The following is a 15,622-nucleotide window of genomic DNA, read 5'->3' as shown; positions in this document are numbered from 1 at the left end:
GGAGGAGGGGGGGCTGAGAGGTAACCTGACCCAGGTAGGGGAAGGATAGGGGTGGAAGGGGATGGGAGGGGAGGGAGGAGCAGTGCTGGCCCTTGGTCAAGTGCCTTGTATTCCACAAACAGGCCGCATCCAGTTACACTCTACCTGAGACGCCGAGCCTGAGGAGAGGACTCAAAGAAAAGCATGTGGACCCTCCCTTTGGTGCGCCTTATTTGGCTAATGGAGATTTTACTCTCAGAAAAACACATTCTGATTTCTTCTCTGAGCACGTATCCAGGGATTTAGTGAAAATCCAGACATATTCCATTCTTCTGAGCCAGTTCATGTGCAATTATGTTTTTTTTCTTTCCAGCTGCAGAAGTATTAAAAGCATTGAATTGCAGTTGCAGAGGTACCTATAAGCAGGTTGATAATTGGTAAATGTGGCTCAGCTGTCTGTGCTGCCTCCACTTGCTCACTACACTAATTAAAAGCAGCGAGATGGGAGAAAGGGAGAGAGTGTCATCAAGGACACGCTGGGAGACGTACACCTGAGACGGCACAGTCACTGATGCTCCGGGCACATCAGCATGACCTGAACGTCGGCGCTGTTTGAAGTTGTGACAGAGAGAAAGAGAGACAAAAGTGTCTGGATCTGAAACTGTTGCCTGTGGGGGAAATAAAGGGATGGGAGGAAATAGAGAGGAGAGGAGAGAGCACATGAAAAGAGAGTGAGGAGATGGAGGTAAAGAGACTGGGGGAAAGAAAAAATGAGCAGATTGAGAGGAAAAGAAGGGAAAGGGAGCGAGAGAGCGAAAGGGAGGGTCTCATCTGCCTCATCTGTGTGAAAGTTGAGGCATCCTCTTTAGGATACTTATTATTTAGTCTCACTTTCTGTTGCTCAGCCCTGATTCATTTCTACCTCTTTACCTCTCTCAAGTCATCATGTTTACACAAGCTGTTACTGCCATTTCCCTGTTGTCTAACCCTCTGCTGTTTTTCCTCCGTCTTTCCCCTCTTTCTTTGTCTTTTTCCTGCTGGTTGGAAATCTGCAAGGCTTGCTCATCGGCGCCAGCCTCTGTTAATCCCCTCCCAAAGCACCTTAGCAACGCTAGGAATTTAGAGATGCTAAAAAAAAACACACGACGACAACGACAACAACTGTTCTTAACACTGGGCTCATATTGGCAAGAGTGGCCACATCTTGAGATGTGTGTGTGTGTGTTTTCCATAAGCAGTTCAGAACAATCTGGAAGGGTGTGATAACCAAGGATCTCTCAAGAGTGTGTGTGTGTGTGTGCGCATGAGTGTGCGGCTGAATACGTGTATTTGTGTGTGCGCACAGAGTGGGAGTGTATGTTTATGTGATATAGTTCCTATAACACCAGCAACCTGGTAATCAACGCATGTAGTCACCTGAGATGCTCATTATCTAGTCCCTGTACATGTTCTGTTTGTGTCTGTTCACTGAGTCTGCACACACCACACACTGCTGGACTCGAGTCTCAAAAGTGTTTGTGTTTGTTGTGGTTGCACACACCTGAATGAGTCAATGATAGACCGAGAGGCTGAGCGAGCGAAGAAAATATAAATTATTACACAGCTGTGAAACAACTTGTTTTATTATGGGTCTAACTTTGATGTTAGCCAAATGCCTTGATGGAAAAAAAATCAATAAAGCAAGGTTACGCTCATAGCAATTATGCTGTTAGTTATTTTTCATTTGTTGGCTTTGCGGTTTTCATACATCAACACAGATCACCCCCCCACCTCTCTCTTTCTCTACCTAAAATCAATTACTTAGGGGCAATGGTAAAATAATTGAGGGCACATTTAGGCCTTGAAATTAATACATAGTTTAAATGTTAAAACTTTTCCATAGTTCTCACTTTGAAGTATTAATTTACCTCCCAAATTGAATGTGAAAAAAAAAAATGACGGAAAGCTCAATATTTCATTCTTAGGCAGTAATAAGATGCAAGAGTTTATTTAATATGTATTCTCTTTTTTTTTCAGCAAAGCTAAAACAACAGTAAAACAGACTGTACAATTTAAGTGTTGAGTACACAACAAAGACCTCTCGCAAGATGACAGTTTATTCATGAAGACGACTGTACTAATGGTAGTACCTTTTTTTTTGAAAATTCAAAATATATACGTAGATTCATGCACAGAAAATATGTTAATTATAACCTAAGAGATTATCTGAATAATGAATGTTTATTTCCTTTCTGCTTCTCCTGATAAAAGACAGTCCAGACAGTTTCCGGACAATAAACCTTCTACTGACGCACTGGTACTAGTGCCAGATCAGTACACGTTTCTTATTGGGCTGGTCAAACAGCATATTAAATACACTCAGGGCTGTAGAAATATTCATTACAGGCATTTTGACGGATTTTACAAATCTGAAAATGCAGTGGGTTCTTGGAAAACATGCCAACTGAGGGACTAAGAGTATTAAGACAGTGAAGCTGGCTCCAGTGAAAGGGAGTGGGAAAGGGGAGCTGTTGCAGACATCGCAGCAATGTTTTTTGTTTGCTGAGCTGGGTGAAATATGGGGCTGGGGTTGTTTTCTTTTTTTAAATAATATGTCCAATCTTCAGGTAAGCCACATCAGATAAAATAAAATCTCCACATGCTCACTCCACAATCTCACACTGCACTTAAGATACAAAACATTAGGCAATAGGAGAAAAGGGTTGTGTGATTAAGGTATTAGAGTAGGTAGCATCACATGGGGAAGAGTGAATGGAGGAAATTTGGGGCTTTGACCGTGGCTGACATTTTCCAAAAGGTCTTTTCGCCCACAGAACCTATCTTCTAGTGCTCGTTGTAATGATGGCCTGCCAGCAGAGGAGACGTGGTGCTATCTGTTAATCACAGGCCCCCTCAGTGATCCATGTCCACTGGTGATAGCCATGGTGGACACTTTGCTGGAAGAGAGAGACAGAAAGACAGAGAAAGAGGGAGATGGACAAAGAGAGGATATTGATTTCTAGGAGTATCAAATGTCAAAAAGTCAATAAATAAAGACACAGCAAAACAGAGCAAACCGAACCCTGTAGCTGTCGGTTTAAGATATAACAAATACATACTGTTCTCAATGTGTACATGTCATAGATAGTTGGATCACACACACACACACACACACACACACACACACACACACACACACACACACACACACGCACACACACGCAAACACACACACACACACACACACACACACACACACACACACACGTAAATGGTTCAGTCAGCTGAATACTTAATAGACAGCAGGTTATAAATTAAATTACAAATTAATCAAATGTACCCTATACCTTAAACAGTCTGATAGCTGACAACAATCTAATGGCTCTGGAAACAAATTGAGTAGGGTTATAATCATTAAGAACAATTTATCTGCGGCTCTCGGACATATTGCTGTGACATACACATCCTTCACTTGTTCCAATCTGACCTATCTAAACGACCAGGTTTGTTGATCACTTGACCCTGCAGAGTTCAAAGGTCAGCTAGTTCAAACAGCTATCAGTGTGCAGCAGGCACCATAAAACTGCTGTTTCTTATTTGAACTCTTTGACCCCTCATTAACCCCATCTCTACTGCACTGAGAATTATCACCTGCCACACAGGGGCAGAAATCCTTTACAGCATCTGGTGGGTTTGTATGTGTGTGGGCCAGTGATAGAGAAACACTGCAGGTGGGTTGTACACCACGCTCTACTGAGTGAATTGCCCAGTCAGTAGGTTGGTTTCCATTCACCTGTTTGTAATGCACACTTTTAATTTATGCGCAGAAAACGTGAGTGGATTGCCATAAAATAAAATAAAAAATCTTCTCTCGACAAACCAACTCCTAATAATCGTAGAATGGTAGGAGATGGAAACGTGCAGTAATTCGCAATTTCTTTGGCAGATTTTCTCAATTATTTGTGCTGCATTTGGATGGGAACTAGTGAGAGTTAGTAAGAGTCTCAGTCAACTAGTTCCAATGTGTATAAGAGACTAAGAGTCTACAGCTGTACCTTTGCACAGTGGTGCTTTGGGCAAAATGCTAATGGCAGCATGCTAACATGCTCACAATGACAGTGCTAACATGTAGTACAGAGTTGGTCTATGGACATCCACAGCCTATATGTCTGGTTTTCAGGCACTTCAAGTTGTAATTAAAATTACTCCTTGATATGACATGAATGCAGCATGATGTTAATCAGGCATGATGTTCAACATGTTCACAAAGTTTGCTAGATAAAGATTTCGCTAGATGAAAAGTCAGAACATCACCAAAGTGATTACAGTTCATTCTGAGTTGAACATTTCCCTTTAAAATCCAAATGCCAACCTCATGGTGGCACTAGAAGTACATTTTGAAAACTTAGCTAATTATCTGAGAACCAGTAATACAAAATTCCGTGTCAGTCTGTGTGGTAGATGTTGAAATATTTCACTAGAATAAGTGAAGACTTTGAGCTGCTGGTGGTACTAGACGAAAATACAGGGAATTGCTAAAGTTGTTCAGATTTATGCACTGGGGAACATGAACGTCTGTATGAAATTTCATGGCAAAACGTCTAATAGTTTTTGAGGTGTCTTAATATGTACTAGAGTCAAGTAGGAGAGATAGAAGAAAAAGTAAACAAGTCAACATGAAATAATTGTTTTATCTGAACTCTTAACCCTAAGCACCACAGCATTCTATATTAAACGTTTTTATTACAAAACACATGCTTTAAAATGTGTGTTATACTTTTGGTTTTGTCTGAAAAAAACTAAACGATGGTTGGGTTGATTCAATTCTGATTTATGTTCTGGTTTGTTGCGTTAAAGCTGCACCAAGAAACTTCTTTTGTTGATTCTGGTGGCCCCTGTGGACAAAAGCAGTAGTGTTTCTTCCCGGTGGTAGGCATTAAGAATAACTACAGGGCAGAAAGTTTGTAGATAAGCTCAGGTTGCCACAGAAATGAAGTCTGCTTATGTAACATAACTTCATCATCTCCTTCACAGCAGTGAAGTTAAGTTAAAGTAAAGTTAGCGGAGGGCTAAACTGGCAGTTAGCCGGCTTGGTGGAAGTCTTCATTGGAGTAATTTCTTTACTTTGCTTTTTGGCTTCATGCGCTACTGAGTAGCTTTCATAGGAATGAACCTCCATGCAGTTCTCTTTACACATCCACACTGCTAGCAGCTAAGTAGCTAACCCATGAGCTAACACATCCCACAAGCCCACCTTTCCTAAACAGGAGCGCTCAGCCGAAAACACACAGCTGCAGTACGGTCATAGGCAATGGGTGTGCTAACCAGAGGTTTAGGAAGTATACAGGTCCATTAAGTAAAAGCACTAATACCAACTCCACTGTGAAAATACTCCACAGCAAAGTTCATCATTCTTAAATACTTAGGTAAATGTATGTAAGTATTATAGAAAAATGTACTTAAAGAAGTCATTGTGCAGTAAAATGGTCAGTGTTTGTATATGATGTTTTTGGATCAATAGTACTGCTGCATTATTGTTGCATTTTACTGCTGTATTAAGGTTGAGCTACTTTTTTTATATACTCTTGGGTAGTTTTGGCCTAGGTGTCCTACATTTTGGCCGCAATGCCCCAATAAATTTGTATTTATCAAAAGCCAAAGTGGCTTTGACCTATAAATAACTTAAGTCTAGACCTGTATAGAAATAGCAGATCTTCCTGTCGATGGTCTTGTGTGTCTATGTAGGTCATATAGAGGCGTTAGTATTAAATTGAGACTGAGTTACATAAGCAGTTAAAAATGCCTTGTAGTAGGTTTAAGTGAGGAAAAGGTAGCCAACGTTTTATTCTAAAAAAGTACTCTAAATTGTCCGCTTTGCTCCTGGACAACTTAAATTTATTTGTCTCCATGACAGAAATTCTTTGTGGGAGCCACTTGTGTTAAAGGAGAAAAAAAGAAAAAAAACTAACAGTGAATACTGGGCCAAAGATCCTTCCTTCAAGTACAAAGAACAGGAGGATTGTAGAGGACACTTCAAAACTTGTCGTGCGACCCTTACTTGCTGTTCTGTTTGCCTCAGATGATTGGGACACCGGGATCAACGTGTTTGTCTGACCTGAAAATGGCACATGGGGACCCTGAGAAAATTAGACTTTTTAAGTGTTTGAAGAGACAGTTAAAGTCCCACGTTCCCTTACCAGAGACTTATTAACTCATGTCAGATCTCATGTTCATGTGCCAATGCATCTATTCATCATCATCATGATCGTTTATTGCATGTGACTAGTGCTGCTCATTCTCATGCAATCCATTGCACCTTCACTATGATACTGTGGTGGGGAATAAGCTGCAGGTAAACTGACTCCTCGTCCTTGGGGTCTTGATTGTCTGGCTGCTAGTGTTTCTTGCCCTGTTGGACCTATTTTTAGCGATGTTCCTGCATTCTGAGATCTCAGTAGTTACTGTGGAGAGTACAATGTTAACAGAACTGATATCCAGCGCCACAGGAGTAAACTCCACACGGGCTTGGCCAAAATGGCACACCAACTGGAAAGACTTCTTCCCCAGAACATACTATTGTTGTGTGGACAGAGCAGAGCGGCAAGACCTGGGCACATGGAACAACAAATCTGCAGCCAAAGGCAGATGGTGGCTTTTACAATTGAGTTTGTGCTTGTGGAGATAATGAAAGTTTGATCATGTCATTCCGCTTACTTTGCCAGTTTTAGTTGCAACACATTTTGTTATATGCATTAAAATTAGTGGGGCCAATATAAAGCTTTTTCAGTCATAATTCTGTATCACATCATAATTACAACTGAATTTTAAGATTAAAACATTAAACACCATTTTGCCAGAAGCCATGATGTACAGGGTTAAGTGGGTACTGAGTTATAACCCTCCAGTCTGCAACAAAATAACCCCGCTCACCTCTACACATATCAGTCTGGCGCCGTTTTCACATGACTTGAACAGTGGATCATTGTGCATGATGGCACTTCTCAAACTGAAGGCTGCAGGTTTATCAAATATATTTTGTCCTCAGATGGCAGTGGGGACTTAAGTAACCGAAGGAGGTTTTCACAGACTATTTTCTTGGCATTCCTGCTATAACCACCTTTAAATTTGATATGCAATGCTACCTTAAATGCATCTACAGGAGTTCACATTTTTTTAGATTGATACAGCATTTTTTTTATACTTGTGGTGCATTTCCACCAAGTGTTTTGTTTGCCCTTGACAGAATTTCCAGCTTAGAGACATCTATTGTCAGCACAATGTCTAAGACTCAATTTCTACCAAAAATACCAGCAACAAGCTTTGCAATAACTCCATTTGAAAGAAATTCCAACATGTTTGCACCTCTCCTCCCATCTGTGTGCCATGTACCACATCTCCACTGAACACAAAAATACCAAACAGACCAACAGCAGCAAAAATCTACTTAACGATGCTGCTACTAAAAAAAAAGTCCTATTATATCACTAACTAATAGTTATTTGGAACTTTAATTAAGCATTGCTACCATCTGTCTCCTTGCTGGCTGTCTCCACCACAGTTAAGTTTGTATATTGGTAATTTGCTTTGCTTAATATGTTTAGCTTCTGGATTTCACTATTTCTTTCATCCAGGCAGTGTTGGGGTGGGGTGGATGGTTTGACATATAACTTTGACATTGAAACCCATACAAAGCGTCTGACTCTGATTGCTGTTCACAACCATATCAACTGTCAACATTGGTTTCTATTACTTATGATCTTTATCAAATCTTAACCTAGAAGTATTAGTTACCTAAACTTAAAGCTGTATAAATTGATTTTTTGGCCACTTGGGGGCAGTGGAACAAGCTGAAAACACAACAATGAATTTCCCCTTGGGGATGAATAAAGTATCTATCTAATCTAATCTAATCTACCCTAATCTGATGTATTATTTCCTTATTAAATTGGGGAACATTTTAGCAAACTGTTGCCTGCTGTTTTAGCTCCACTATGGTCTCAGCTATAGTAATTACTTTGTCTGTCTGCCGTCAGGTGCAGCTAGTGTACAGTCCATCACAAACTGTTCACCTAAACCAAGTAAATAAAAACTTTGATCTTCTTTAGTTGCCAGGAGCAAATATTAGGGAAAGTAAATTGAATATATATTATTCACAGAGAAAGTTATAGATATATTCAGTATGAATGCTTTATGTTGGCAGTGAACAGTTTGAAGATATATGTTGAATATAAAAGTTTCCTTATTATATATTATTAATAAAGGTGTGATTCAGGCAGCAATACTTTTCCTACAGAATGTTTGATTCAAGCAAACTGATTGACCCTGTTCAGTTATTTCAAAGCATTAATGAGAAAAGTTTAATAGTTTTCTTCACAAAGCTTCTTTACACAAGATCAAATTTATATCAACCTAGACCTATTTCATAGAATAAAGGTTAATTTTCAGCTGATTTTTCCGCTAGACACGTTTCTGTTTCACACTGGCGGCAGGGCTGTTGCAGCTACTGCTGAGGACGCTGAGGACATGTCCTTTCTAACATTTTAGGGAATTTGGGGGTGGGATTTAGGCACATATTGCACATGTTGGGTTTTTGAGATACTTTTTAGACTAAATGTCTTAGATTAAAAACAAATATATTTGAATGGATTTAGTGTTTTATACCAGAATTGCAGTGTAGAGAAAGTTTTGAAACAGTGAGACCATGATAAACTTTAAAGAAAATATAATTGAGTCATTTAATGAATGAATAAAATGTGAATTTCTGTGGGGATTTTTAAAATAGAGATATTTAGAAGCTTGTCACAATTCTTAGGTGCGTTGGGTTGTGCTGGGTGACTTTGGACTCATGACCTAAAAATCCTTGCTACAGCCCTGACTGGGAGTCTCCTCCTCCCTCCATTCAGTGATGGACAGTGAGGCCACTCAGTATGCTACACCCCCACCTCCCAAACTTCCATCTTCTTCAAACTTATTCTTTCCTTTCTCCTCCTTCCTCCAAAAACTCCCCGGTTCCTGTGGAGTGGCTGGTTTTGTGTGGCCTCAGCACTGTCCCGTTTTTATCACTCCTCTGACGGGTTACCCCGGTCCCCCTCGCACCTGCGCCGCTCCCAGGTCCCTACAGGAATGCGCTGGGGCTTGTAATCGCCTTTGTGGGGGCCATTGAGTTGTATGGCTGACTGAAACTTCCCAACCTCACAGCGCGCTGGCCGCTGAATGGGGCTCAGCGTGGGGCGGCTCTCCAAACCACGGCCGCTGCCAAATTCCTACAGTGGCGCTCCACAATCACTCCCACACAGGCCCCGATATACCGCCAGGCAGAAGGGACGGGGAGTATGGGGTGTGTGTGTGTGTGTGTGTGTGTGTGTGTGTGTGTGTGTGTGTGTGTGTGTTTGTGTGTGTGTGTTGGGCAGAGAGATGGAAAAAGTCTGCATTTAACTCCAAACCAGACAGCCACTTTTTTTTTTTGCGTAATATCGTCACTCTGGATGGACACATGGCACAAACATTTCTTGGGGTTCTGTCACTTTTCGATTAGTCGTTAGCAGTGATTTAGAGTAACAATAAACCAAATGTGATTTTTTTTTTTCCATTTTAATATCTCACCTCTTGTCAAAAAGTTCCAGTGCAGATGCTATTCCAACAACGGAGAAATCTGAAAAATAAAAAAAAAGGAAAATAAAAAAAAGCGTTTGAATGCTGGACAAAGTTTGAAAATAAAGCAATTTCTCATAACTTTCAGGACATTTGTGCTGCGTTTCGGTGCATTAGGTCTGTGCGCCGGCATATAGCGTGGTAGCTGTGGGTAGATAGAGCAGCACTGCAGGATTAAGAGGCAGCAAGATTGTTAAACATGTCAACGTGTAATTGCACGATAAGGCCCTTCCGAGGAATTCATTGGCCCAGTTGCTTTCTCTATTCCGCGCTAATCTCGCCCGGCACATTCGCTCTGTGCAATCTGTCTCCATAATCTTCTGTGACAGAGCGGGCGACGAGAGCAGGCTGCTTGGTAATTTTTTTTTAGGAAAGGGGGGGCGTGGAGAAAATATGCAGAGGCGTGATAAAGTGACGCTAATTATCCCCATTTAGGACAGGGAGTGCAAGGGATCGGGGCTTTACGAGCAACCGAGTGTGCGCTGGAGCTGATGGCCTCCTAGCACAGAATATATCGGTGGCTACAAGATAAGAGTATCGCACGGTGGAGAGATTTATTGGCCGGTCAGCTAAACACATGCGCGCGCGCGCACGCACGCACGCACGCACAAACAAGCCGCACACATGCGCGCTCAGCAACCACCACCGCCGCCACGTAGCTTGTATACGGTGCGCCCTACACTTACCCCTCTTCCACCTCAAGGTGCAATTTATTCGGGTTAAATTTGCCAGAACGCTCCTCTTTTTAGCCTGGCGATGCGCCGTGACGCGCTCCGCCTCTCCGGGCTTTCAGTGTTAATCCGCATCTCTTCACATCAGCAAGATAAGATGCAAAACACACAAGGAGGGCATCCCGTGCCATAGGCTGCGCGCTGTAGTGCGGAGAGATGTCTCCATAGATGCGGGTTTCTTTGGGGGTTTTGGAATTTTAACTAATTTCCAGACATTGTTCCTCTGATTTCTTTCAATAGATTAACGCGCAGCCAGACGTTACACGCTCCACTATGAGGCCTAACAGGTTTAATTGACATACCATGCAAGTCTTCATCAGTGTGAAATAGGCCCTTTAACTATGTATTTGAGATTAATTGATTTTTAAAAATACTTAAGTAGGCATAAATTTCCCTCATTTGCATGTGTATGGCTATTAGTCTGTATCTACACATGGGGCCTACAGGCAATAAAAAAATGTACACGTCAAAACCAGCTGTGGCCTGTCAAAAAATGACGTAATTTTCAGGATAAATTTTCATTATCTTAAAAGGATTAATAATCTGAATGACATGGGTATCTTTCTTTCTTAAACATGTCTATGCCACAATGAAGGTGTTTTTTTTGTCAAAGGTACCAAAACTCACAGTCATCTAAAATCTAACATCTACAGCTCTGAAATTCTGATGAGTCATCAGTAACCCCATGAACTGCTTGTCCCGAGTGTGTTTGGACTCTGGGAAGTTCAAGTCCAGTCTGTGCAAAAGTTAAGGCTGTGTGGTTTTTGGGTTGTGCACGTTGATAGCGGGTTAAGTGTATATAATCTTGCATTATTTCATGCTCTGCTTTGTGCTACGGAGTTTCATATTTTTACGAAGTGGCATTAAGATTGTTTTCGTTCCTTTACAAGTGATGGCTTTATCCTCCCAAGTTTCTTGTAGAGGTGGTATCAAACATGAATTTATTGCTCAAATCCCCGTTTGTGCCTCATGCAGTTTTCCCAGTTTGGACTCTTTGAAGTGTCAACCTCACAGCTAAACTAAAAGATGATGGGACCATGCATTAAAGATAAAACCCCGGGTAAAATAACAGTTATTACAAACAAAAGAGTTATCATCTTATCATCTTTGAACACTGTTCAAGCAGATAACCAAAATAGAGCTAGAGAAATTAAGGTTTTTGTGATTTTGTGGATTCACATATTTTTCTCTGAGGTCTTTTTTTTTATTGTTGATCACAACGTAGCTTTTAATATATGAATTAAGCTTTTCAGGGTCACCTATTTTTCCATCTCTCAAATATAAACAATTAAATGCCAAAAGAGAAATAAGGTAGAAGATTAAAACAACTCCATGTCCCGAGGGCAGTGGATGTAAACCTGTTCAGGTGAAAGATCACTGAAAATCGAGTCTGTAATTTATATTATTAAAAAATATAATTTGCTCACTAAAGTGTTCATTATATATTAATATTCTTTACTTGAGTAAGTATGAGTTGTGTCAAGTGTTCAAAACAGAAGCAGTGAAATGGCATCAAAACGGTGATATAAAATTTCTCTCAGTGCATCAAAAAGATATTAATCTATTTTAATTATGTATTATGGAAAAAGTTCATATTCGCCTGATATAAACTCATATTTATAATGTTAATGAGCAAATTAGTTCTAAAGCCTTTTCATAGAGGTTCTTAATTTTTTGATGAAGAGCAATTTCGTTATTTAAAATCTGATCAAGAAATGGAAGCCTGCTACAACTTTACAATTCGTTAGCAACATAGATATCTACTCACTCATCAATAAAATGATTTTTAAAATTAAAAACTAATAAAAAATTTTTGCTGCTTAAATTTGCTATGAACACATCACATAAGCCATTACAAGGGGGAAATGTAATTAGTTAATGGCATAATTTAGATTAACCCTATTATATCCGTTAATAAATTAGGACGTTTCGTTAATAACACTAACAGGTGGTTTGTCATGAGGCCTTCACGGACTCTATATAATGTGTTTGGGGTTTTTTGTTTTGTTTTTTTTAGGAATATACAAAAACGAATGTGTAAGGATTCATACGTATAAAGGGTGAATGTGTGGGCCATCAACTTTGCCTGACTTAAATATTCAAAAATTACATTTGAATATAGTTTGGCCTGCACGCCACTGAAATAGAGAAAATGCTTTAAAAAAAAAAATGTGAATGATAAATAAATGTCTCATTACCCACATAAAAGTTTAGCCCACGAAACAGAACCATCCCACCAAAATGGTTTCCTCACAGGCCTGCAGACTGCAGCTTTTACGCACAATTACGCACAAACAATTAGGGCTATTTAAAAGCTCGTGGGATCTGTGTCCAGCAGCGGTGTCAAAATTTAAACGGGTAGCTATTTTTTTTTTTTTTTTTTCGAGAGAGAGAGAGGAGGCTCGATGATAATCATGTGTCCTAAAACGTGAAAAACACTCCAGTAAGAACATTGTGGAAAATAATCAATCTAAGACCGTTGTCTTAAGAATCAAAGCAACATCTTGTGAAATTTATTCAATTCTTCTTCATTGCAATATCAGGGCTTTTCACTTGCAGAAAAGCACTTAAATTACAACAGCAGTTGCCCGTCATCCTTTGAAATATTAAAATTATTCACAATTTACAATAATTAGAGTGTTACAATAAAAAGAGATGATTTCCAAGAATTAAGACACAGGCTTCTGCAAATGAACACAAATGTTTGAAGAATGTGAGTTTCCCATTTCTTTTAAAGCACTTTCTTAAGATTATGACACGTTATCTCATTTTCAATAACTTACAGACCCCCCCAAAAAAAAAAATAAAATAAAAAATTATGAGACAATTAAACCAAATACCCCCATGTGAACCTGGCGCAACCCTCAACTAAGACTGTGAAGTAAATGGACAAAAAGATGATAGCACAATAACCAATATCTCAGCATCATATTCGTTATATAATTCCACTGGTGGCTATTCAAAAAAGCCGAGATGAATATGCTATTTACCCTTCATTTACAATATCATAAACATTCTGTACAAAATGCAGGTAGTTCTCGGGACCGGGGTTATTTAGAAAAGAGGTAAATATTTGGTTATGTGTTCGTTTGCAGTTTTCAATTATTCTGTGAGTTCTAAATGTGTGTTAGAGGGACCGTCCCGTTCACTCCAGCCGTGGCGCTCTGGTAATGCTGCGGCAAGGCATGGAGTCTACTTTGCATTGACGGGTCCCCCGGCTCTCCGGTCGGTAAATACATGCTTATCATCTCTCTCAAGTCTCCGGGGCAAGGACCCCGTGAGTGTGTGCTGCTGACGGGAGGGCTTACACTCGGCTCCGACTTCACCAGCGACCCTAACGTCCCCATGGCAGCTGAAGAGGAGACGCCGGAGCCCTGGTGCTGTGTGTAGGTGATTCCGCCGTAGCCGGATGGAGAAGCGTTCATGTAGCTCTGAGAGTTTGAGATGGGGCTGTACTGCAGGGCTGTCATGTCGTAGCGGTGCATTGGCTGGGGGTTGTGTGAGTGATGGTGGTGTGAGTGGTGGTGGTGGTGCGCTCCGCTCCCTGGGTGCTGGCTGTAGGCTAGCTGAGCCTCCTGCATCATCGCTGCTGCCGCCGCGGCTGCAGCCACCTGCCCCGAGTACGCACCGTTGGCCCAGCCGTTCATGTGCGCGTAGCCGGAGCTGGCGGAGCCTCCGTGACCCCCGGGGCTCTCTAACCTCTGGCCGACCCCGGATGAACCCATTCCGACCCCTAAACCCACTCCACCGCCTCCACTGGGCCCAGAAAGCAGTCCACCGGCAAGGGAATATTTGTCCTTTTTCAGCAGCGTCTTGGTCTTCCGTCTTGGCCGGTACTTGTAATCCGGATGCTCCTTCATGTGCATGGCTCGCAACCGTTTCGCCTCGTCGATGAAAGGGCGCTTCTCAGCCTCGGACATCACCTTCCACTCGGCACCCAGCCGTTTGCTGATCTCAGAGTTGTGCATTTTGGGGTTCTCCTGTGCCATCTTTCTCCGCTGCCCACGGGACCACACCATGAACGCGTTCATCGGTCTCTTCACCCGCTCCTGATTCGCTTTGGACCCGCTGTTCGGCCCCGTTTGCCCCGTGGTCGTGTTCGTTTGGGGGCCGGGGGAATGGAGGTCAGTTTCCATCATCATGCTATACATTCACCTGGTTTTAAACTTCGCCACCAACAGAGAAAAAGTCTTTTTCAAGATCAGGTCAGGCGCGCACAAGATCGGGTGCGCACAGGATGACTGGGTTACAAAATTAATATTCTAACCCCAAATGAATCAAATGCGAGATAAAAATTAATCCGAAAGGGGATGTAAAATGTTCTCCAACCAGTATTTCACCTTGTCTTCGCCTGGGTTGGTTCACATCCACTGTGATAGAATGCGCATTTGAGCCACTTTCCCTGTCGGAGTTGAGAAGTTGGTTAAAGCGGCGGCCATATGATGCGCACTGACAGCGGTTAAATGAGCCACAAGCGGCCAATGAGGCTCTAGCAGCAGAATGATTTGCATGGCGTTTGGTCAGGTGACTAGAGGACCATAGAGGAAGCACACACCGGAGGAGGAGGAGGAGAAGGAGGAGGCAGAAAGGAGGGTCAATCCCACAAATAGCACAAGGCATTTGAAATTTCCAAACACGCTCTCAGAGACTTCAGCGAAACAAAAATAACTAAGATTTGTTAGCAGTGGTGCAGCGGCCAAAAGGTGGGTGCAGTCTGTGATTAGGATGAGTCAAAGATCTCAACATATTTTTCTTTAAATGGGTATGGTTGGTGAATTTTTAAAAATCACTTTAAAGCTTCATTATAATTCCCAGCCTTCGATAAAAGTTTAAGTACAATTACTTTCCACCATCCACCATTTGTGTTTGAATGTCAGAACATTCACCTTCATTCTCAAATTCACTGTGCGTCCTATAGAGGCCCGGACCCAACTGTATTTCCATGCACTGGAATTAAACCACAGTCTACCCAAACCAATTCACTCTGAGTCGACTTGATGCTTCACCAGCGCCTCAAAATCCATTTGTCACACCATCTCTCTCTCTCTCTCTCTCTCTCTCTCTCTCTCTCTCTCTCTCTCTCTCTCTCTCTCTCTCTCTCTCTCTCTCTCTCTCTCTCTCTCTCTCTCTCCCTCTCTTTGTCTCCCTCTCTCCCTCCAGGTATGTAATTAAAGTATGCAATAATAGTAGGTGTCAGAGAGAGAAATTACACACACTCAGTGGAGAAGATGATGTGAAAAAGATTTGGTAAAAAAAGAAAAAAGAAAAAAAGAAAAACAACA

At 41.4% G+C, this 15,622-nt stretch overlaps 1 protein-coding gene across 2 annotated transcripts; it reads right to left on the bottom strand.

The window, feature by feature from the left end:
• Positions 1-1,583: 1,583 nt before the first annotated feature.
• sox1a (SRY-box transcription factor 1a) lies at positions 1,584-15,349 on the bottom strand. Of its 2 annotated transcripts, XM_051404593.1 has the most exons (3): positions 13,649-15,345; positions 9,562-9,610; positions 1,584-2,915 (listed from the first exon to the last, which is right to left on the bottom strand). In XM_051404593.1, exons 1-2 carry the CDS (start codon positions 14,489-14,491, stop codon positions 9,590-9,592), a joined length of 864 nt encoding a protein of 287 aa, XP_051260553.1. In that variant the 5' UTR covers positions 14,492-15,345; the 3' UTR covers positions 1,584-2,915; positions 9,562-9,589. The 2 variants fall into 2 exon arrangements, with proteins under 2 accessions (XP_051260553.1, XP_051260552.1); XM_051404592.1 differs by lacking the exon at positions 9,562-9,610 and having other exon boundaries at positions 13,649-15,349.
• Between the last annotated feature and the right edge of the window lie 273 nt (positions 15,350-15,622).

This window comes from Dicentrarchus labrax, unplaced genomic scaffold (assembly GCF_905237075.1).
Source record: "Dicentrarchus labrax unplaced genomic scaffold, dlabrax2021, whole genome shotgun sequence".
Taxonomy (NCBI): domain Eukaryota; kingdom Metazoa; phylum Chordata; class Actinopteri; family Moronidae; genus Dicentrarchus; species Dicentrarchus labrax.
This window is presented reverse-complemented; position numbering and strand designations above follow the sequence as displayed.

Coding starts and splice junctions, on each gene's coding strand:
- sox1a (XM_051404592.1), bottom strand. CDS start 14,491: ATGTATAGCATGATGATGGAAACTGACCTCCATTCCCCCGGCCCCCAA. Junction 2,916..13,648: donor TGGTGAAGTCGGAGCCGAGT/GTAAGCCCTCCC, acceptor TCTCTCTTCCAG/CAAAGTGTCCACCATGGCTA.